This window comes from Toxoplasma gondii, chromosome X (assembly GCF_000006565.2).
Source record: "Toxoplasma gondii ME49 chromosome X, whole genome shotgun sequence".
Taxonomy (NCBI): domain Eukaryota; phylum Apicomplexa; class Conoidasida; order Eucoccidiorida; family Sarcocystidae; genus Toxoplasma; species Toxoplasma gondii.
The window spans coordinates 661,408-683,250 of record NC_031478.1 but is presented as its reverse complement, the minus strand read 5'-3'; the positions used below and the strand labels follow the sequence as shown (position 1 = coordinate 683,250).

Below are 21,843 nucleotides of genomic sequence, written 5' to 3'. Positions count from 1 at the left end.
CAGTGCCTTTCACAGAAGATGACGGAGAGAAAAAAGAGAGGAAGAAAAGAGAAAGAGAAAGTTGAGAGTTGCTTGGGAGTCTCGACTTCGTGGTTGAGCGCGGGGAGTTTTTATGACGAAGGCGGTGAAGACTCGAGAGGAGAGAAGAGACAGCGAAGTCAGAGCAGGGAGAGCCGCATCGAGGAAGAGACAAGATCCAGAAGGGAGTGAATCAAGAAAACAGAGAAAAAGCGAAAGGAAAGCTTCGACGAAGTAGAGGAGAGAAAACGCACAACCCAGAGAAAAGATACGCTTTCTTGCTTTGCATGCACAGTGAGCTGCGGCCTCTCTCGCACCGCGTCCCTCGCTGGTGTTGTTCTGTCTCTGTGTCGATCCGAATCGGGCGAAGCGGTCTCGAGGGCCTTTTCTCTTTCTCTTTCCTTCTCTCCGTCTCTTTTTTTGTGTCAGACGTCGCTTTGGATGCATCTCCTCGATACCACTCCAAAGAGCCTCCGGAAACAGATGCGCGTACGGTGTCACCTTCCGTCTTTTGAGAGAAACTCTGCCTGAGAGGCGCCGACTCTCCGTGAGGCGTCGTAGGCTGAGCACGCAGATGTTTCAAAATAGTCTCGCTGCAGGGCCTTTGAACTTCGAAGGAGAACTGATAGACTTCCAGTTACAAATTGTTACACAGGATTCCTGGGGACGTATATGCTATCTTTCTCTGGGAAGTATATACCATAAGCTTTTAAACGAAAGAAACACGCGTAACTGTGAGAGAGGACCCCCAACTCCGCGTTTTGTCGGGCGTCGATGAGGCCCTAACTCTCTTTCTTGTCCCCATAATTGTTTCGCTTCCTCACTGCAGAGCACAATCTCGGGAAGAGTCTGCTTGAGAATGCTTTTTTCTCCTGTTGCATGAGTAGCTCCGAAAGTCGGAGCAGAGAGGCCAAGGTTTCTGGACTTCTATTCTTTCTCACACGCAAGACCAGTAGAAATGCGAGTTTGAGAGACAGAAAACGCTGCTCGCACTCTTCTGTAGACACCTCGACTCTAGGGTCTACGCGAAATAGGAATCCTGTCGCCCCTCCTACCAACGCTTCCCCACTTGGATACCTTTTGCAGGTGTTCATATATATATATATATATAAGTACATATATATATATATATAAGTACATATATATATATATATATCTTTATGTAGAAATTCAAATATATGCATATATATATGTATATTTATACCTATTTGGGTTGTACAAAATAATACATTTATGTCACTACACATGTCGACAAGTACTGTGGCCTGGCCTTTTTGTCTTCATACATCTACGTTAAAAATAAAGTGATAGTGTAGGTATTCGTTGAAACTATTGCACAGTCTATTGTAGCTCGTATCTAGCCCAGAACATAAAGCGCATCGCATATATATATATATATATATATATGCATATATATATATATATATGCATGCATATACATCTATGCATATACAGAAACAAATATATAAATCGACAAAATATATGTTTATATACATACATGTGTGGTTGCATAGGTGCATGCATGTTTATCCTAGTGTCGAGGTACGCAGGTGCGGTCTCTAAGTGTGGGGTCAGCGAATGCGGACATGTCTGGTAGCTTGTGCGTAGACGGCGTCGTTTGATTCTTCATTTCCTTCTTCGCTTTTCTTCCACCGCTCTGTCTTTCTGGACAGAAAGCGCCGCTTGGAAAAAAGATGAACAGACAAGACGAGAAAGAAGTCCCGAGACAGCTGCAGTCATAAGGGGGATGCATGCACGAGAGAATGACGAGAAAAAAGAGACAGCTGGAAGCGACGAAACGAATTCACTCCTTCAAGAAAAGAGCACTTGCTCCCGGGCAATCGCGACAGAGAGTTGCTGAAAGACAATCACGAAAAAAGCAGTCCCTGAGGCCGAAAAAGGCAACAGAGGAGGATCAACGCCGAAAAGCAAAAGACGCGTCTCTGTCAAAAAAGCTTCACCACCGCGCAGTGACCGGGAGGAAAGACGTCGGTCGCTGAGGCAGGGCTGGTAGCGCCTTCACAGATCTCTTCTGAAAAAAAAGTCATAAACACAGTCGTAAAAACAAAAATGCACGTATATAAAAATAAATAAATATATACGTTGAAGCATGTGCACATCTCCTAATCTGAAATATAAATTCAATGAATCACACCTACCGGAGGACAAAGAAACATAAATATACACCTCCTGACATATATATATATATATATATATATATATGTATATGAATGATGGAGACAAGAGCAGGGATTGCCCGATGGCGTCTGTTTTCACAAAAAATACTGTAGAAAGAGATCTTCGAAAGACGAGCGCGCGCAAATTCGCGGCCAGAACTGGCAGTGGAGCACAGTCAAACCATTTCACCTCCGGATTTGTCTTTCGTTCTCGATTTCTCTGGAGCGCAGAAATTGCGCAGAATGTGAAGACAATCACCCGCACACACTCACCAAGAAGAACAGCTGAATTGTGTAGACCTTCTTTTCGGCGTCCCAGTTGCTGTAGAACTTGCCTTCGCTTCGGTCGACCTCCATGTTTGGAATTTTAAAAGCTGAAGAACGTTGGAAAGAGAATTCTTCCCAGCTGCCATAGAGTGCTTTCAAAGAAGAAACTACATCTCCAAAGCGACCGCAACAAAGACGCGGACCACCCCTAAAAGATTAAACATATCCTCTCCTGCAAACGAACGTCTCGAAAAACCTACACAGGTAGGATATGCATAGATGGTCTGCCATAAAAAACGCATATATATATATATATATATATATATATATATATATGCATGCGGATATGCATAGAAGCGTATAATCCCGACATATCCATATAATTGTATTTACGCATATATATATATATATATGTATAAATATGAATACGAATTTACGTGTGTGTCTTTCTGCCTATGTGTTGGATCTTACCGATGGTTTCGTACGGGTCTGCAGCGAAGAGAAGAAATTGGTACTTTGTGTCCGGAGGAGACTCGACGCGTTGTTCAAAGGAAGACATGAATCTGAGACCGCAGCAGAGACAACGGCAAACAGGAAAAATAAAAGAAAAAAAGAGATAACAAGAGACACGGATAGAGGACAAGAGCGAGGAGAGAACAAGAGGGAACCGGAAACAAAGAGAGAAAAAGGAATTGGAAACGCAGTGCTGGGGCGAGCTTCTGTGGCCGTCTCCGGCGCCGTTGGAGAGCATTCTTGGACGCGCAAAAGGAAGACCAAGTCGGCAGTGCTCACCGATGATAAGGCTTCGCGCCTTCGTTGATTTCTGGATAGTCAATTTCAAACAGCAGCGCCTTCTGCAGCGAGTCAGGATCTCTCAACTTGGAGACGCGGTAGCCTGGGCGCCCAATCTTCACTGTGAAGCCCACGCGAGACGGCGCAACCTGTGCAGTCGAGACACAGACACACCGCGAGAGACGAAGAGAAACGCAGAAGATGAAAATGAAGAGAGAACGGAGCAACAGAGCCGGAAGGAAGGAGAGAAGGAGGAAGCAGAGGAGAAAGCTGAAGAGCCTCGGGGAGACGCAGACATGGCTAGAAGAAAACAGCGAAAGGGAAGCGACCCCAAGGAGAGAGAGGAGCACGAAGACGAGAAAAGATGAAGGCGAGAAGAAGAGTAGAAGAAGAGTGGAGGGAGATGGAACGCAGAAGGCCTGGAGAGAACAGAGAGGAAGAGAGTACCTTTGCAGGGACCGGAGCCACGGCGCTTTCCGCCTTCTCCTTCTCCTTTCTTCTCGCGAGATTTGTCTGATGCTTGCGCCCCTGTGTGTGCGCCAAGTAGCTGCCTTCATTCACGTGGAGAGTGAGACAAAGTCGACATTCAAAGTGCCCTGAGAGAAGCAGAACAAGGCGATGAACAAGAGACACCACGCAAGTCACTCCGTCTGCGTTCTGGGCAGGTTCTTCTTTTCTGAACGACAGACAAACAGTTCTGGACTTCTGTGGAAAACAACACGTGAGCGCTCCACATCTGTCTCGGCCAGGAGAGGCACTCGCCAGCAGGCTACGCTTGGCCAGAGAGAGGAAAGATCGCGCGGCAAACCGAGACGCAGACAGCTGCACCTGGCCGCCGAGAAACACCGTCGCGGCAGTTCTGCAGACCGTTCACATCCCGACCAATGGAGCGTTCTGGAGGGAGGCGCTGTTTCGACACTGGGTGCATGCATCGCAAATGCGAAGCTGAGACGCGGCTGCGACACTCCACGTCTTGTGAGAACGTAAATGTGTATACGCGCGCGCGGAAGGAAACCACGCTGCTTTGAGCTTCTCCCTCTTCGCTAAGACTCGGCTGCTCTCTCTACGCAAGCATGTTCCCGAAGCTATCGCAGGGCGCAGTCCCCCTGCAAGGGTGCCCATTCAGCGAAACTTCTTGAGCGCTCCACTGATGGCCTGTGAGGGAGGTGAGTGGAAGGGAGAGGACGGGGAGGGAGCTCGCGAGCGATTTTGACTCGACTGCGATTTTCCGACTTTGAATTACTCTTCCCTTTTATGGATGACGCACCCAGATGGTTCTTCATGAAGTACGGATCTTTGTTGAGGTCGACTGTCTCGAGAGCCAGCCGCCGAAGTCTCTCTTTCCTCTCCAAGTTCCATTCCTGGGCCGTGGCGGGCGCGCCGCTGCCGGTCTTGTGACCGACGCGGTTTTGGTAGTCAATTCCCGACATTTTCCGCGCGACTGAAGACTGTGCGACGACGCGGACCGGAAGCTACGGAGACAAAGAAGCTGCGGGGCCTCCAGAGAAACGGCGCGCTCGACGGGGACTCGCAGGCGAACGCGGAGCAGCGACGCCGGAGAGCTTTCGCGCCTGCTGCAGAGAGGAGTCAGCGCCTTGGTCTCCGCGAGGAAAGGCGCAAGACGGCGCTTGACAGCTGCGAGCGGCAGAACAGAAAGAACAGGGAAAGCGAGAGGAAAAACGAAGAAGCGCGGAACCGAAACGGCGTGAGGTTCGAACACCACGCACAGGGTGCATGCAGCGTCAGGGTGGAACGGGGAAAAGAAAAACGTCTCTGCTGCCTTCGTGTTGCGGATTTCGCTCGAGTCGAGTGCGACCCGGTTCGCTTCGGAGAACATCCAGAAAAAAAGGAAACCGTTCAGATGGGCAGCAAGAAACGGCGAGACCTGAGAGAGGAGCAGACGCACTGCATGCGCGCGGCAAGAGAGGCGAAGAAGAGCCGCCGGGCGCACAAGCAGACACAAGCCCTCAGCGTGAAACGCAGGAAACTCGGGGAAAAGTCACCCTCGTATCGCCGTTCCACCCTCAAAGTTGACACTCTGCTAAAAAAATTGGAAAATTGTCTCGAACTCAAACTACGTTGACACAAACATCAACCCCTCTGCAGAGATTTTTGTATCGGGAGTTGCAGAGGGGGAACTTACAAATTGGCGCGCGGCCACAGCAGATTCAAGACGCACAAGTGAACCGATTCGCTGCGACACACACATATGAACGATATATAAATACGTATATATATATATATATAGATTGATAGATATTTTCTGACTTCGAAAGTACAGTTTTATCCACTATACATGCTAGGTGTAGACACAGACACGCATACATTTTGTAGCGCGTTGCAGTGTGCATTTTTGAGTAAGATGTTGTGGTCACAACTATCCGTCTTGTTTTGCGTGCGGCAGAAGTTGGTGAGGAAAGCAGAACGACGCAGAACGCGTCGTCGCAGCGAGAGAGCGGTAGTCAACAAGTTTGAGATTTTCGTCTTCGGTGAAGAGACCCGATGTTCTCGGACACCCAGTCTCCTTGGAGAAATGGACCAGCCAGTTCTCGGTAAACAGAGGAAATCTGGAGACTTAGCGTGTGGAGTATTTCGACTTCATTGAAGAGAAAAGGAAAAGTGCACAGAAACGGAGAAAGCGCTAGATGCGGTAGAAGAAGACCCGCGGCGAAAGAGATGCAGGCTCAGTGCGAAGAAAAAACAGCTCCAACTGAGGCTCATTCCTGCTGTCTGTACACCCCAAAGGCTTTTTCGGAGGCTGAACAATCGAGAACTGCATGCAGACAACTTGCTAAAAGCAGGACCACCATTCCTTTCGCCCAAGAACGAAGGCGACAAGAGGTTTCGTGTTCGCGAGGCTCTTCACCAGAGGCTGTTCAATGAGTGAAGGAATTCTAGGGCTTTTTTCCCTATTTTCAGAAACGGAACGAGCGCTTCTTCCGTGGGCGACCCAACAGATAGAGAGAAAGCGTTTTCTTGCTGGAATAAAATGCAAGAAAATGGTCGCCTCAGCCACTCCACAGTAAGTTGACGGTGACAGAGCGATCTTGGAGAGTTTTTGACTGTGAGTGCAGTTGCCGCAGCACAGCTGTATGAACAAGTGAAGTTTCATGTGGCAAACGATTTTCATCGGAAAAACGAGGCACTCTGACGTCATTCTTGGTCCTTTCTCTCCTTCATCTCTTGTTGATTTTGCTCAGCCGAGTTCTGACGCCCTTCCTCGTCCGCGCGAACCTCCGCCAAGAGAGGAACGACGAAATGTCGGAGGCGACCGACTCTCGAAACCTCCGTTAGCGTGAATACATCTGTCTCCTTTGGAAACCGTCGACACCCACACAAAACAGAGAACTGAGAAACGCCTTACGTATGCGTATGTGTATATGTGTGTATGTGTGTATGTACGGGCACATCTCCCTTTATACATATGTATACCTATATACATGCATAGAAACATGGCTGCATTTTTTTCATCTGTTTGTTGTGCATGCGGGTATGGGTGTGGATGTTGACGTCATGAAGAACGTATACGTGGGCAGGTGTACGTAAGCCGGGGTCTGCGCAAGTACCGATTCGCAAGAGACAGAGAAGGCTGTCCACGCGAGAGGGACGGTGCGGAGAGAAGGAACGCCAGAGGCGTTTCAGCAGCCTCTTTGTGGAACTTGGAGAGAGTTGAGCAGACCTTGAATCACCAAGCCTCGTGCTTGCGGCGTCTTTCACTTTCTGAAGGCGCAGACGGACGCGGCGCTTGCGCCAAGAGAAGCTGCAGTTCGCAAACACACAGACTTTCGAGAAAAAACGTAAAGAGACAGAAGCCTGAAAATTGTCTGCTGACGTAGGTGTAGTGGGCCGGCGCCCGAGCCTCTCGCACTGTCGCTCTCTCAGGTTTGTCTCTTTCGGAAAAACCTTTCCGCATCGAGCTGCCGCGTCAGCCACGGAGACACACATGGAGAAAGAAACATTTTCTGCTCCTATTTACAAGCAACGCAGAAACCTACAAAACGAACGGTACGCGCTTCTCCCGAAACAAACCACGCCGGACACACGGGTCCATGTGCATGTAGTTACATACATCTTTATACGAATGTATATATATATATATATTTATATGTAGATTTATGTGTAGATTTATGTGTATGTGTACATATATATATATATATATATATATATATATCTGTGCACATGCACATACTTATATGTGCATACATGTGCATGCATGAATATACATGTCTTCGGCATGCATGTCGGTGGTTACTCTCTTGGGTGTGTATTGACCTGCATCTGCTGGAAAAGGCTGAAAGTAAAGCGAGAAGAGACAAAGGAGAAGCGGTTGCGTCCCACAAAACACTGCATGCACTGGACTTGCCTTTTCGTGGGTTCTGCTCGCGACGCCGACGGTCTCAGTCAAGGACGCTAGAAGCACCGCCAACTGAGACATAACGATGTCGCGACTCGCGTCCTCAGCGCCCTCTGTGCGTTGCCCCTTGGAAAGGAACGAGAGGTCGCGCAACATCTCAGACACGCTTTCACAGTCGCCGATCGAAGGAGAACAGCCCCCGCTCTCTCCAGGTGCATCTGCATCCATCGACGCCACCAGCGGCTCCGCAACGCCAGGAGACGTCGCAACCTGCTTCGACCCGTGAAGCGAGAGCGAGGAAGACGAGGAAGAGGAAGAAGACGAGGAAGAGGAAGAAGACGAGGAAGAGGAAGAAGACGAGGAAGAGGAAGAAGAAGAAGAAGGCAAAGGGGAAGAAGACGAGGGAGAAGGCCAGGAAGAAGACGAAGAGGAGGGAGAAAGCGAGGAAGAGGACGGTAGATGAACAGGAGACGGAAGAGATTTACACGTAGACAATGTGCGGCAGAGAGACATGACAGACCGGAGGAGGGCCTCGTTGCGAGGCAGAGCGCCTGCGAGAGAGACACAGCGACGAGAAGAGAAAAGGTGACCGTGCGACAGCAGAAAACAAATAGAGGCGTCACGGCGGGACAACAGCGAGAGTGAATACACCCGGAAAGCGAGAAGAGAGAAACGCAAACCTCCAGAAAAGAAGGCTAGCAGTCAGACAGTGGAACGTCATGGAGAGACGCCGAAACCACGCCGGCGGGCGCCGCGCAGACGAAGAAGGGGGTTCGAGGAAGACAGCGAAAAGAACGGAGACGCAGACACGGAAACAGCGAAGAAAGAGAGGAGATGACGAGAGCAGAGAAGGAGAGGAAGCGGCAGAAGGGGAACATGAGGAGAAGATGAAATGAAAGAAAATAAAAGGAACAAAACCAGGGTGGAGGGGGCCGAGACGAGAAGAACGGGAACACGAAAATGAGGCCCAGATCCACGAGGACAAGACAAAATTGAGACTGAGAATGCTCCATTCTTTCAAGACTAACAGAGCGCATCCGATCTGCTTCTACCGCCGAACGTGAGGAAGGAGATTCGGAAAGTCTCGATGGCATTTCGACAGCTGGGATGCTTCCTCTCACCTGCTCGCACTCGAGCTACGTAGGCTTTCAAGTCTTCTGTTCGTCTGAGCAATTCCTCTACCGCCCGCAGCTGCCGCGCCACTTGCAGCTGGTCTGTACATACACCCCAGACGCAGCGGGTGCCAGGCGACATGCGTGAAAGCTTCTGTCTTTCCACCTCGAAAAGGGAACAACGCGCGGACGTTTCGTTGTTCAGAAGAACGCCCCAGAGACGCACCGCACACTTATGCAAGACGATAAAACAGACAAACACACACATAAGCATTGCATTAAACATATATACATATTTATGCATATATACATACATATATATATATATATATGTATATATGTATATATATTAGTTAACGGGTTGAACAGATTCCTGCTCACCACATGGTCTCGAGGGCAAATGCAACTACGCAGCTGCAGGGCTAGAAATCTTGCGTTTATCTCTGGAGAAGAAAACTGAGGGAAAACAGTTACGTGCTCGTTTTCTGTCCAGCAGAGAACACAGCAGAACTACAGGCCGCCTGACACTCTGCTGCAGATGCCGCGAACGCTGCCCGTTTCCCCACCGGTCTCGCACTATACACAGTCTAGAAGACATGCATGCACGTACATTATCTATGAATATGTTTACCAACTCGCAGCGATCTGCACTGTTCTTGCATCTGTCTATCTCGGAATGAAAACGGATGTAAATGGGTCTCGGGAGAAAGCAAAAGGCGAGGTGCGAAAGAAGATGCAAACTGTTTCCAGAAGACTCCGCGGGGTACGTACACCGGCGCTCGGCTGTCTCAGCCTTGGCGCCAGCGGCTGCGCCTTCGTTGACGATGTGATCCAGAACGATTCGTTCCACTTCATCCTGAATCCGAGACACGGCAACGGCAGCAAAGCGCATGCGTTTACTCGTCGAGGCCCTGGAGACCCTCTACGCAGAATGCAGGCAGGCATACATACAGCGTCAGGCGCGACTAAATGCACACACAAAAATACATACGCATTTACATATTTACATGAAATACACACATTCATACATGCATACATATACATATATATATATATGTATATGGGGCTTTGCAGCGCTCAAGTTTCAATCTAAAAATATGTGGGCATACATGTTCTGAGAGGGACCTCCTTATAGACACAGGCGCATGTGAAGATGCATGCATATACATTTCCGACATGTCTTTGTGAATGTAAATAGATGCATACGGATGCATATGTGAACACACACAAACAGTTAGGCGCATTGAGAGAGGCAGTCATGTGCGTCTGTGTCTCCGCATCAATCCTCGCGAGTTTCAGTGGCGACAGGCTGGTTGCCCAGACGCGTCTCGCTCTTTTCTCACCATGGCAATCTCCATTGGAGCTTTGCGCAGAGAGCCTGAGGCCGCGCATGCAGTGTCCGCGACCCTGTACACCTCGGCGAACTTGCACGTCGCTGCATGCAGGCCCGACGGCTGGCTGAGAGCTGTCGGGTCGAAGAGCAGGGCGAAGCCTGCCCCGAGCGCTGCGAGCTGGAGAGAAAGATGCAAAGGTGGAGACACAGGATAAAACGCGGATCGAGAGAAAGGTAGAAAAAGAACGCAAAACATGGACAAGAAGCGTCAACACCACCGACAGCGCTCGCCACCGGGAAAGCACCGGATGGCGCGGTCCACGTGTGTACAGACGACATGCGTTGTCGAGCACCCTTCCTCCAGTGTTGCGGACCTCCAAGCATCTCTCTTCTCCGAACCATTTACAATCTTATATCCACATTTCGTCGAAGCAGTGTGAGGGAGTCCTGTTGCCACTCGTACGAACAGCGAGAGAAAACTACTAGTCAGATGCGAGTCTGATCAGTACCATCGTATACTGGGAGTAGTAATCTCTGAGACAGGAAAATTTACACGCTTTTTCTGGGGACCGGATACTACGAGTTGGACGACTAGTTTAGATCTTGATGGTCTAAGTTCTACTGTTTTTGCATGATTTCGAGAACACTCAGTCTAAATCTATGAGTTTACTCCGGGCGCACCCTGTCTTGCATCGGTGTGCTCTAAATCTAAATTCATCTTATAATTTGGATTTCTTAGTTGCAGTGACCTTTGTACTCCAAATCATTACAGATATCACTCTAGCAGTGCAGGATGCATAGTGGTATCCAGCGTATTTGAAAAACAAACATTTACTAACAAGCTGTACAAATATCGTGATACTCACTTTGGTACTCTCCTTCCTAATAGTAGTCTGTACGGAATACTTCGGTCTGTCTATTTCTGTTAGCGATAATGGATTTGGTAATGGTCTATTTATACTTACTAGGATATATATATATATATATATATATCAGTCATGTTATTGTCGGTATGAGCGTAGACATTTTAGTTCTGTTGTATATATTTACAGCATTTTAAATGGTAGATAGGGGACGAACTGTCTCCAGACGTTCTTAATCCAGCCCATGTATTTCATCTGACGGCGAACGATCGTTCCTAACTGAATCTTGCTCAACAACAAGGGAGTAATGAGCCGACAGGGAGGTGTTGATACACTCCGAGCATTAGAACTACCACTCGTATCTGAGCTGCTATCCCCGGCGTACCGTACAACCGTTACGTGATTTAGAGATAGAATGTAAATCCTTGGTGTTTCACTAGCACTGGTTCATCGCTTCTCTCCTCGCCGAACTGACGAACAGTCAAGAAACATCTTCTCGTTTCCTCCTTCCTCACCGTCTCGTGTAGTGGTTCCCTCTTCCCAGAGATAGTCATATACATATATATATATATGCATATATTTGGATATAGTTAGATGTCTACATAAGTATGAATTTCTCTTTGCATGCACGAGTGCGTACAGCTAAAGGTGATGCGAGACTATTCTGTTGGTGGACGTTCAGGAAAGCGCATGTGGTCTTGCCGCGGTGAACCTGCACCGCAGTGTGTGCATGCGCGCCTGACCTGTGCAGCGAGTTCTGCATGCAGGGCGAGAGGCGCGTGGACGTCGGAGCAGACGACGTAGAAGCCGAGGAGTGTGAGGCCAGGATTCGTGGCGATAAGCTGCTGTGTGCGCTTTCTGCAGAACTCCAGGTCCAGCGGTGCGACGCGCATGCAAGTCTCCCCCGAGTCTTCTCCAGGTCGAGGTCGAGGGGACGGCAGCGGAAAGGACGCGCGGAAGTGGACCTGCTGGGCTGTTGTGCGGTCGCCTGGCGCGAAAGAAGAGAGGAGCGAAGAGACAGAAGGGCAGAACGCAGAGGAAAAACGCATGTTGCGACTGATGGATAGATGCCTGACATGTGACTGCTACGTTGACCACGAAATCCATGCACCAACCGAGACGCGACAGTTCAATTACCGACCTGGGAGACCTCAAAAGGAAGAGCTGGTTTGACAGGAAAGGATACGACAGGCCCAGAGAGAGAGAAAAAAGGTCTAACTGGGAGTTGGAGACACATTGCTCTTTGCCTTTTTAGACGAGTGCGCTTCCGATGCGCGTTTGTTTTCTTCTGTCACCCGTTCTCGCGTCATGAAAAGAGACAGCCGTACCCAGAATGCCTCCGCAGAGGACAGCCGAGTCCTCCTCGAGCTCCGAGACATGTTGCCCCTGTCGCCATCTTTCTTTCAAGGCGAAGTGGTGCACGCAGTGATGCGAAATTTCGAAGAGAACCACCGGATGAAGTAGCCTGGAAACAACAGGAAATCAGCGACGCGACCCGCCCCGTTGGGCAATGACTTCTCCTTCTCTCTCTCTTCTATCTACGCATCCCCTAGTATATGTGTATTATGTGTATATATAAACCGAATATAGTCACGCATGCATTTCTGTGTACACTGAGAACTCTCTCCTCTCGGTCTCTCTCTCTCTCTCTATATATATATATACATATATATATATATATATGTATATATGTATATATTAGATATTTGTGTATTTTGGAAAAACAAGGAACTGAAAAAGAACAGGGCGACTCTTTTCATTCGACTGTCATGTCTCCAGGCTTTTTCTGATCCACCGCAGATCCACGCACAGCGTGGCTAACTCGCTGCGGGCAGAGGGTCTTCCTCGCCACTTGTCGTTTCCGGTGTACATACACTTCAACTTGTCTCGAAGAAGAGGTGCCAGCCGCAAGAGTTGTTGCAGACACAGCGGACGCAGAGTCGTTCTCTGTTTCTCCGTCCGCGGACTCTTCTCGGTCTGCCATGGTGGGAGCGACGCCTTCGAAAGCCGCAGAGAGGATGTACGCATGCCACAGCTGTCGGAGAGGCAGCGCGGCGTGCGTCGCGGGACGCCGCGGTGTACGTACAGCCGAGAAGGCGGAGGCGGGCGTCGAGAAGGAGTGAGGACGCCTCTGAATTCTCCAATCTGAAACACGGCTGCAGGCGTCTCTCGAGCCTATTTCAATCGGCCCTGACAGGCTGTGTTCTCGAGCCGCCCTGGCGGCGCGGACTGACGCCTCCGCTTTCCAGAGTCAGCCGGGCGTCTCGTCGTGGCATGCAGACGCCTTTTCGCCTCTCAGCAAAGACTCACAGGTCGCCACCGCCAGACGTTTGCATGCACGTGGAGCCTTGGCGCGGTCGCTGAGACGTATCCAGTTCGCCGTTTGAAAAGAAGTTCCTCGATCAAGAGAGCGTCGACTCGCGGGTCGTGGAGGCGAACGAAACGGAGAAAGTGGAACGGGCACTCGATGCCGTCCAGGAAATCTGTCGATTCGTCTACAGGCGTTACGACGCGTTGGCCGTTCCTCGTAGAATCTCTGTTACACCAGGAGACAGCAGTCGGTGTATTTCAACTCTCGCCTTGTGCGCGGACTCGTACCCACACCGCGCGTCGGGTTTGTGCCCTCTCTGTGTCCTGGAAACTGCGAGTTTTGGAAAAGTCGCAGTCAACACATTTGAGTCTGGAACCTGAGCGGACAAGAAGATACACATCGGTGTAAATGCAAAGAGCGAAAAATACACACAAACACCATCGTACCTGGGAGAGTGCGTAAGAGTTTAGTGACACCAGCAAGCCATATATGTCGCCTCGAACACAGCAGACGTAAAGAACCTTGATGGCGTTTGAGGACGTCGACATACGCCGCTTTCTGTCGTCTGGGTGAGCAGTCCAGAGAGTCGTGGCGGTGCACAGCAGTCAAGAACAGCTTGGTCGCCGGACCTCATAACTGGGTGGGCTCTTGAACTCTGAATTCATCTCAAAGACTTGGCGTCTTACTTGCAACGGCCTTCGTCTCCAGACACTCTTCCAGGAATCGCTCTAGCGAGAGGCATACTTCAGAAAGACCTTGCGCATTGTTGCGGGCGTTCCACATCGAATCAGAGAAGCAGCAGCCGGACGATAAGTTAAGATGCTGCCTGCTGTATCACGTGGTTCTTTACTCAGGGCAGGACTCCTCAGAACCTTTTCTGGGGACTCTACACTACGAGCTGGACTGCCGCTTCAGGTTGACACTGCCCAAGTCGAGCCGCGAAGTTCGAGTCTGCCAAGTCGAGCCACGAGTCTCAACTTGGATGCACACTAACCAGCAGAAGGACGTGATCAGCAGTCCCTGTACAGGGTGTACCTCCTCTGTCGCGTCAAAAAGTTCCGTTGCGGAGACCTTTGTTACAGCTTGTCCGACACAACAGTCAGGCGCATACCGGTATAGTCGGTGTCAGTCGCTTCAGGCAACGAGCTCATGTTCCTTGTCTCTCTCCCTGTTGACCGTCGGCGGCGGAGGGGCAGCAGGCGCGCGCCGTTCCGGTCCTGCGTCTCCTCGAAGCGAGCAGACGCAGAGAAACGCCCTGCATGCGCGCGCACAGGAGGAACTCGGGAGAGTCAGAACGGCCACCACCGCCAGGGGCTTCAACAGTCCGAGAACAGAGAGAGAAGCGAGAGGGTGTGGAGTCGAAAGAGAGGCAGGGGACGCGTCAGAAACAACGCCTGTGCACCTCGAGTTCGCCCAGGAATGTCTTGACGCCCCTGACGCGCTTGAGAGAAGTCTTGTCGCGTTCCGACACGCAGAGAGACAAAGCGGATGCGGATGGGGAGAAATCCGAGAGAAAAAAAGTCATCTGGTTTCCCGCGAAAACGCCGCTCTGTGTCCTTCCCTTGCTGAGAGGCACACACAGTGTCGCTGCATGCAGCTCTGCAACTCCTCGGTTCGCCGTCTCGTTGCAGAGTGGAAAGGCTCTTTCTCCAAACGCGAAACGTTCTCGCGTTCACCCTGTGTCACAGAGAAGACAGCGTGCTTGAGAATGAGGATTTCCGCGTTTCGAAAACCGTCATCTTTTCTCGACAAGTTCGTCGCGTGTGTAACAGGAAAGGCTGCGGACTGCTGCGCTGTCTCTCTGTCTCGAGCGCTGCTTTGGCGCGACTTGACGTGTGTCGCGCCCTGACAACGCCGAGGAGCACTTTCGAATGTTTCCGAGTTTTTGCGTTCCCTTTCTTTATTTGCCGAGATTTCTTCTTTCTGTCTTTCTATCGAAAGCTTGTCCTCGGAAACCATCGCACAGGCGCAGGCGGGCTTCCCTGTCAGTTTCTCGCTGTCCCGAGCTTGTCGTCCCAGGCACGCGACTCGCCTTTTGCCTGCCTTGTACATGAATGTCTGTCCAGCTAGCGAGCTTCGACTCTCTCTTGACAACAACACAGTTTCTTCGACAGTAGCAAACACGGCTTTTTCAACCGGCCTGGACGCAGGTCCACTTCGCTTGCCTCGTTGCGACAGGCGTCAAGCCTGCCGTCCGTTTTTGGTCGCGCGACTTCCTCCTTTTTCCAGTCGTTCGCGTTCGCGCTCATGACATCGCCTCCCTCTCACACTCTGGCTGGGGGAAGAACTCTCTTCTCCAGCGGCGTCTGCCTGCAAACTGCGGCTCTGGCGCCAACAGCTGCTTCGAACGTTGCCGCACGCGGCGTACGTACACCTGGACCTACGCAGCGGACGGCTCTGATTTTTTCAAGGCAGCAGACGAGAGAGGAAAGCGAGGTCCCCCAGTTCCAGCGCTTGTGCCTTCTCGTTTTTCTTTCACGTATCTGCAGAAGTCTCTGCATGGCCTGAGGAGAGAAAACGAAGACCGGACCCGCGTCCTTGGTCGGGCAGGCTCAGACTCTGGTGGCGGGCAGGCTCAGACTCTGGTAAAACGCTGCTCTCTGCTGCTTCCGCAACGAACAAATCCGATTGCTTTCTCCCGCATTCTCTTCACTGGAAGGCAGCGAGACATGGATTTCTCTTGCCACTTACTTTCTGCTTCCGCAAGCCACACAAACTCCCTTTCTGAATGCTTGCCCGTGCAGCCCCCCGTCTGCGTCGCATTCCTTTTCAAGCTAAACCACGTGTATATACAGCTGCGCGAGGCAAGGACACTGTTTAGGACTCCGACGACATGCTGAAACTCAGAAAACAACGAAACCCCACGTACACGCGTATATACAGAGGCGCAGATATATATATATATATATATATATTCTTGCATGTATACGTGTGTATATCGATTCCGTTCAGCGTATCTCGTTTCTGTAATTTGACTGACGGAACAAGGGAGGAGAAGCGACAGGCCTCAGGAGAGAAGAAGACGCGAACGCTGAAGCCGAAGGGGAGAGAGGAGAAGTGATTTGGTTTGTCAGATGCGACTTGAGTTTCTCAGAAGGTACATGCCTCTACGCATGTGAGTGCCGTGTCTCGTCTACCGTCCTTTTCTACTCCTTTCTCAGCATGGATTTTTCTCCATATTCTTCTGCCTCGTGTTCCAGCTTCTCTTTCTCTTCTTCTGCTTCTCTGGACTGTGCCCGAGGAAGCGAGGGCAAGGACAGCTCTCTAGAGATCTCCTCTTCGTTAAACGAAGGTCCCGACCTTTGGTCTTGCCGTCAGGATTCTTCTCGGAGGACTCTGCCCTTCGTCTTTGCCTCGACATCTCACACATTCGCCGTCTCTGGCGCCTCTTCTCCTTCCTCTTCGTCTCTCTCGTGTTCGTCTCCCTCGTCGTCTCTGTCCTCTTCTTCGTTTCCCTCATCGTCTCTGTCCTCTTCTTCGTCTCCCCCTTCTTGTCTCTCCTCTTCTTTCGCTTCTTTCTGTCCTTCTCCGAGATGCGTGAGTGCACCGTGGTGGCCCGCGAGCCGCGAGAGGGTCCTTGCGCCGCGGCGGCGGGAAGGAGGCGCAGGTGGGCTGTCTGGGTGTCTCCTCGCCTCCAGTGGAGAGGGCGCAGGAGCCGCGGCTCTTCCGGTGCCTCTGTTCGCCTCCCAACTCCCTCACTCCGCGAAGTCTGTGGGGTCCGGCGCCTCGACGACAGTGTCTCTGTCGCCTCTGCGGTCTTCCTCGTCGCCTTCTCTGTTCTCGGAAGATGACGCCTGCGGGTGTGCGGAGGCCGCCGCCGCGCCGCGAGCCGGCATGCGTCGGGGCGGGGAGGAGAAAGGACCTCGCATTTCAGAGGCCTGCCCCGAGAGCGAGGAGACAGCGCGAGTCGACGAGGAAGGCCTCCCAGGGAGTGCACGTCTTCCTCGCGTCTCCGACGGGTGCCGACGACTCTGGCGCCTCTTTCAGAAAGGAGAATCTGCTTTGGAAGCAGAATCCGAACGGCGCGCGTCTGTTCAGAGACTGGGAGAGACGGAGGAGCAGCGCGTCGCGCGTTCTGCGGCTGCTTGGCCCGACTCTTGGGGCGCGACTGGGGGTTCTGAAGATCCTTCAGCGACGCGTTTCACGACCTCATTCCTTCAGGACTCGGTTCGCCTCTTTGCAGACTTCGCCGAAACCTGGAAACTCATCGCCCCGTCTGTGGGCTGTGCCTGCCTGTACCTCGTCGTCTCTCCTCTCCTCACGTTCTGCAACAAGCTCCTGTACCTTCCCTCTCTCTCCTCTTCCCCGGTCACTTGCACCATGCTTCAGCAGGTCGTCGTCGTTCTCGCTGTCGGCGCAGCCAGGTGTATGTACACTTGGGGCTGCCACCGCGCCAGCGCTGGGGAAGCCGCGGACCCGCTGCTGCGTGCAGGTGGATGGAGAGAGGCCGCAGACGCGGATCGAGACTCGCCGCCACTAGGTTCTCATTCCTTCGCAATTCTGGCCAAAGCCTTGGAGCAGGCGTCTTGCTTGGCACACGGTGAGTCCGAGCAAAATCAAGCGGAATCGGAGAGGACGGGTCGGCCCAACGCAAAAGGGCATCCCCACCATGCTTCCTTCCAGGAGCGAGAAATGTCTTTGCCTTCGCGAGGAAGCACTGAACGACTGGACCTGACAACATCCACGCGAGCCGGGGGATCGGAGAACCGACGCGGGGAACGCGGCGAGAAGCTGCCAAGGGGATTCGTCTTGGGGTCGAGCTCTCGGTCACTTGAGCAGTCGCGTTCTCCAGAAAAGCCAGTGTCGCCTCTCGCCGGCTGTCTCCGAGTCTTGGAGGGTGTCTCCGCAGCGTCTGGACCCTGCTTTCGAGCGGCGAAAAGTCAGTGGGGACAACTGGTGAAGAGGGTCTCCTCCGTCCTCGTCTTCTCCCAAGAAACGTTTCAAACACTTGCACCAGTTGCCCTGCCCTACACCCTCATGCTCGCGTGCTCCAACATGTGTCTGTACACCTCATCGCTCTCGGGGTACCACGTCGCGCGGTGCTCCTCCATTCCACTTCAGCTTTTCCTGGACGTCTTGGGAGTGGACGTCTGTCTTTCGCGTGTGTCTGAAGTCCAGAGAAAAAACGAGGAGGCCTCAGCCGCGAAGGCCGCTCTTCCTGGCTCACCGCCTGACACCCTCCAAGCCGGACCAAAACGCGTCGAAGGTGACGGCGGCTGCGCACCGGCAAAGGCCTCGCAGACGGTCTCTAGTGTGTACAAAGAAGCGCCCGACATGCTGGTGTCTCCACCTCGTCCCCGCCACTCGGCGACGTCTCTTCCTGCTGTGGAACGACAGTTTCTGAAACTGTCTCCGCCTGCTGTTTCCCCCAGAGGGCTCACTGGACAGCGGAAAGCCGTCGCCGGCGAAGACGGAGACGGGCATGCAGTTCGCGCGAGCGCAAGAGACCGAGAACGCACAATCACGACAGAGACGGAGGGTCAACCGGGCCTCCGCGCCGGCTTGTTCTTTCTCCTTCTCTGTTTCAGTCCGTTCTTCTCCGAGACCTCGCGCCGCCATGTGGCGTCGCCACGCCGCCTCCAGGCCCGGCTCCAGGAGCTCGGGGTGTCTAGGCACCGGCTAGCTGCATGCACACTCATTTCCGTAGGCGTCTTCTGCCTTGCGGTCGAGGGGCAGAAGCTCGCGGTCAGCGGTGCCCTGATGGGTCTAGGAGCTTCGCTCTTTGGCGCGCTGTACATGCAGCTCAGCAGCCACCTGCTGCGACTCGGCAGGTCCCGAGAAGCAGCGCGAACTGCCGGTTTTTGCGCCGAAGCAGAAAGGAACGAGAAACCGAGAGAACTCCCGGCAGAGACAACTGACGAGCCAGGTTGCCACATTCTCTCCGACTCCGAAAGCGACGAGGAGTCGAGTGGGAGAACCAAGGAAGAACGACTTGACGAAAGAAGTGCAGAGTCAACGAAGGAGACAAAAGAGAAAAGTCTGTCGCACGGACAGAGGTGGGCGCGTAAGCCTTTCGTCGCTCCCGTGTGGAGAGAGAGTGTCTGTACACCGCAAGTGAAGGATCCTCGAGAAGAACCCTCGAGGCGCCTGGCCGTGAACGACGTCTCTGCAAGACGCGAAACGACGCGCAGAAGCCTCGAAACAGAAATGGCCATGCACACAGCAGCTGCGGCGGCAGTTATCCTTTTGCCTCTGAGTGTGGTGGAGCAGCTGTGTCTCTGCGCGCTCTCAGAGAGGCCGGACGCAACTTCGTTCTGGGCCTGGAGACGCCTGGGGACGCTCGCAGCGCTGCTGCTGTGTTCGGGGCTTCTGGCGGCTCTGATGCCGTTGACGTCGTACATCTGTTTTCGTCACCTCTCGCCTCTGTCTTGCTGCGTCGTCGGCTTCTTCAAGAACTCCGTGCAGCTCCTCGTGTGCCCTCTGCTTCGTGGAGAGACGCCCCCGACGCGCATCGCTCGCTTTTCTGCGACGCTCTGTTTGCTCGGCTGTGGACTGTATGCGCTCGACTCGTGTCTGACCATGCGGCAGCGAGTCGCAAAGGGAACGCGCAAGGCCGGCGGTGGCGGCCAGTGAGGCAGTGCAGACTCGGTTTCCAGTGGCGCTGCATCGACGCGTTTTCAAAGCCTGAAACGCCTCGAAGTCTTTGCAGCAGAAGCCGCCTGGGCTGGGGTGAGGCGACGACCACAGTGAATATCTTGGTGTGTGTACAGCTGTGAAGAAGCTTCGGTTTCTCAGCTCTACGCTGGATAAGGAGAACAACCCTGTGCAGTGACTGGACTCTTTTCAATGCTCTTTTTTTCGGATGTTTCGAATCGAACTTTCTGACGCACTCGCCGCGACAGACTGCGGCCAACGTCGGGAGAAACACGACCCACACTCACGCAGTGCATTTGCCGACGTGAACGGAGCCGAGTTCAGAGCTGGGGTGTCATATTCGTCAACAATGTGGAGAGGCAGAAATGCGTCCACCACACCACACAGTCGAACCGAGCTGGACGCCATGCGACTGCGGGAAGTCACTTCCCTCGGTACCGATGCGGCATCTGATCCTCCACTCTGCGGTGTGTTCACTTTCAGAGTACACATCTTTTAGACACGGCTGAAAAGAATACCCTAGAGGACGGTACACTGACCAACTGGCTCTCTGCTCAGAGGTGGGCTACAGACGTACGTCGCTTCTCGGTGTCCCTCCCCAGGATCAACGTACGCGAGTTCTCCGTGCTCAGGTTCTCCCGCTAATCAATCACGCTTCCTCTACCGATTCTGGTCGTGTCTCACGTTGCGTTGAAACTGGTGCATACACCTGACATGCGTGTTTTCTCGTTTCTCGCGCCATCGCGTCAATTCTCTGACGCTCTGGCTCCTCTATTCGCAGCGTCGGAGAATCGCGGTAGTGCGCTCTCGCCTAGTCTTGTGTTTCTACATTCACATACATCGACGGGTGTATAGCTAAAGTTCCGTTAGTTACATGTCGCTTCGTGGCCGGCAGAAGACTTTATACCGTTTACACAGGAAACTCGCCTGCGTCTGAGTTCTCACTTGGCGCGAAGACCTGACGCGCTTCCTCGTGATGAAAGGATCCCCCGTCTGCGTCGTTCGCCTCTGCCACTTTGGTAGACAGAACCAAGAGCGAACAGAAGTAGACGTCGAAGCATGAGTTTCACAAGTTCTGAACTTTCAATATTTGTAAGCGACTGTTTTTTCCATCTCCCGCGACAGATGTTTCAAGCGCTTCCCCTGTTGAAGACAAAATCATAGGTTCACATCCCGCGAGTCCGAAGTCGAGTTATTCACTGAATTCAAATTCAAAAGTTCTACAAAGGCACTTTAAAAGGAGGCAATATACCTAAACGGATCAATTAAATACGCTTCGTCGAGAACCAGATGACAAATGTCCTCCGAAACACGCGCCTCCTGTTCGACTTCTTGACAAATGGTCTACCTGCCGAGACACTGAGGGACATTCTCTACGTAGTCGTTTGCGGACAAAGTTTCGTCTGCTTGTTTACTTCAGAAAGAGACGTTAAATAACAAGGTCTCGAGCCTAAACAGAAACAGTCCTCTGGCGTGCTGTGTTTGCCGTGTCTCCAGCGCCGCCGTAGATTACGGCAACCAATGCTTTCAGCTATCTCGAGAAGCCGTCCAGTCGAGTGGCGGTGTGTACACAGCAGTCCTGCAGAACAAGGTCGGCGGTGTCTCAGAACTCGTTCCAGATTTATCATGTTCTAGGTACTCGAGTGTGTCTGTAGAAAACTTTGAGGAGTGCTAGGGTGGAAGCCTCCGGTCAGCGAGTGCCTCGTGGACTGCTCCTCACACATGCGTGGTTAGAGGAGGAGCAACGGACCGCCTTTCTCCTTTCAAGTTCTGCCCCGTCAACATGCATAGAGATTTCCCTTTCGCATCCCCACTCTTTGAATTCTTTGGCATTCTCATCCGCTTCTCTGTCGGTTCCCAGAAAGCAAGAAACGCGTAGCTGAACAAAGAAACCGAGGTTCTGGAGCAACTCCAGTGGAGGCACGAAAACCTGAGTGTGGAGGAGATTCCGCCTCTCTTGAAGGAATGCGGTTTACTGGCTCTAGCACAAAGCGTCCTTCGAATAAACGAAGAATGCGGGTT

At 52.2% G+C, this 21,843-nt stretch overlaps 5 protein-coding genes across 5 annotated transcripts; 2 read left to right on the top strand and 3 right to left on the bottom strand.

Moving 5' to 3' along the window:
• Positions 1–9: 9 nt before the first annotated feature.
• On the bottom strand, positions 10–1,566 carry TGME49_227995 (hypothetical protein; the record flags this gene model as incomplete). The annotated part of the gene is made up of 2 exons (XM_018780189.1): positions 1,517–1,566; positions 10–580 (listed from the first exon to the last, which is right to left on the bottom strand). The coding sequence occupies exons 1-2, from the start codon at positions 1,540–1,542 to the stop codon at positions 10–12; spliced, it is 597 nt and encodes a 198-aa protein (XP_018636084.1). The 5' UTR covers positions 1,543–1,566.
• Positions 1,567–1,765: 199 nt separating this feature from the next.
• TGME49_228000 (splicing factor 3A subunit 2, putative) lies at positions 1,766–5,109 on the bottom strand. Its single transcript, XM_002366382.1, has 6 exons — positions 4,522–5,109; positions 3,702–3,850; positions 3,255–3,403; positions 2,934–3,025; positions 2,469–2,569; positions 1,766–2,050 (listed from the first exon to the last, which is right to left on the bottom strand). Exons 1-6 carry the CDS (start codon positions 4,682–4,684, stop codon positions 1,976–1,978), a joined length of 729 nt encoding a protein of 242 aa, XP_002366423.1. The 5' UTR covers positions 4,685–5,109; the 3' UTR covers positions 1,766–1,975.
• Positions 5,110–6,330: 1,221 nt separating this feature from the next.
• On the bottom strand, positions 6,331–14,717 carry TGME49_228010 (hypothetical protein). Its single transcript, XM_018780190.1, has 9 exons — positions 13,914–14,717; positions 12,791–13,603; positions 12,245–12,381; positions 11,660–11,904; positions 10,064–10,231; positions 9,492–9,576; positions 8,730–8,822; positions 7,618–8,159; positions 6,331–7,014 (listed from the first exon to the last, which is right to left on the bottom strand). Exons 2-9 carry the CDS (start codon positions 12,898–12,900, stop codon positions 6,940–6,942), a joined length of 1,455 nt encoding a protein of 484 aa, XP_018636085.1. The 5' UTR covers positions 12,901–13,603; positions 13,914–14,717; the 3' UTR covers positions 6,331–6,939.
• TGME49_228020 (hypothetical protein) lies at positions 13,596–15,789 on the top strand. The gene has a single exon (XM_002366384.2). It carries the CDS (start codon positions 14,210–14,212, stop codon positions 15,074–15,076), a length of 867 nt encoding a protein of 288 aa, XP_002366425.1. The 5' UTR covers positions 13,596–14,209; the 3' UTR covers positions 15,077–15,789.
• On the top strand, positions 15,136–20,758 carry TGME49_228030 (hypothetical protein). The gene has a single exon (XM_002366385.2). The coding sequence runs from the start codon at positions 16,390–16,392 to the stop codon at positions 19,798–19,800; it is 3,411 nt and encodes a 1,136-aa protein (XP_002366426.1). The 5' UTR covers positions 15,136–16,389; the 3' UTR covers positions 19,801–20,758.
• Positions 20,759–21,843: the final 1,085 nt, after the last annotated feature.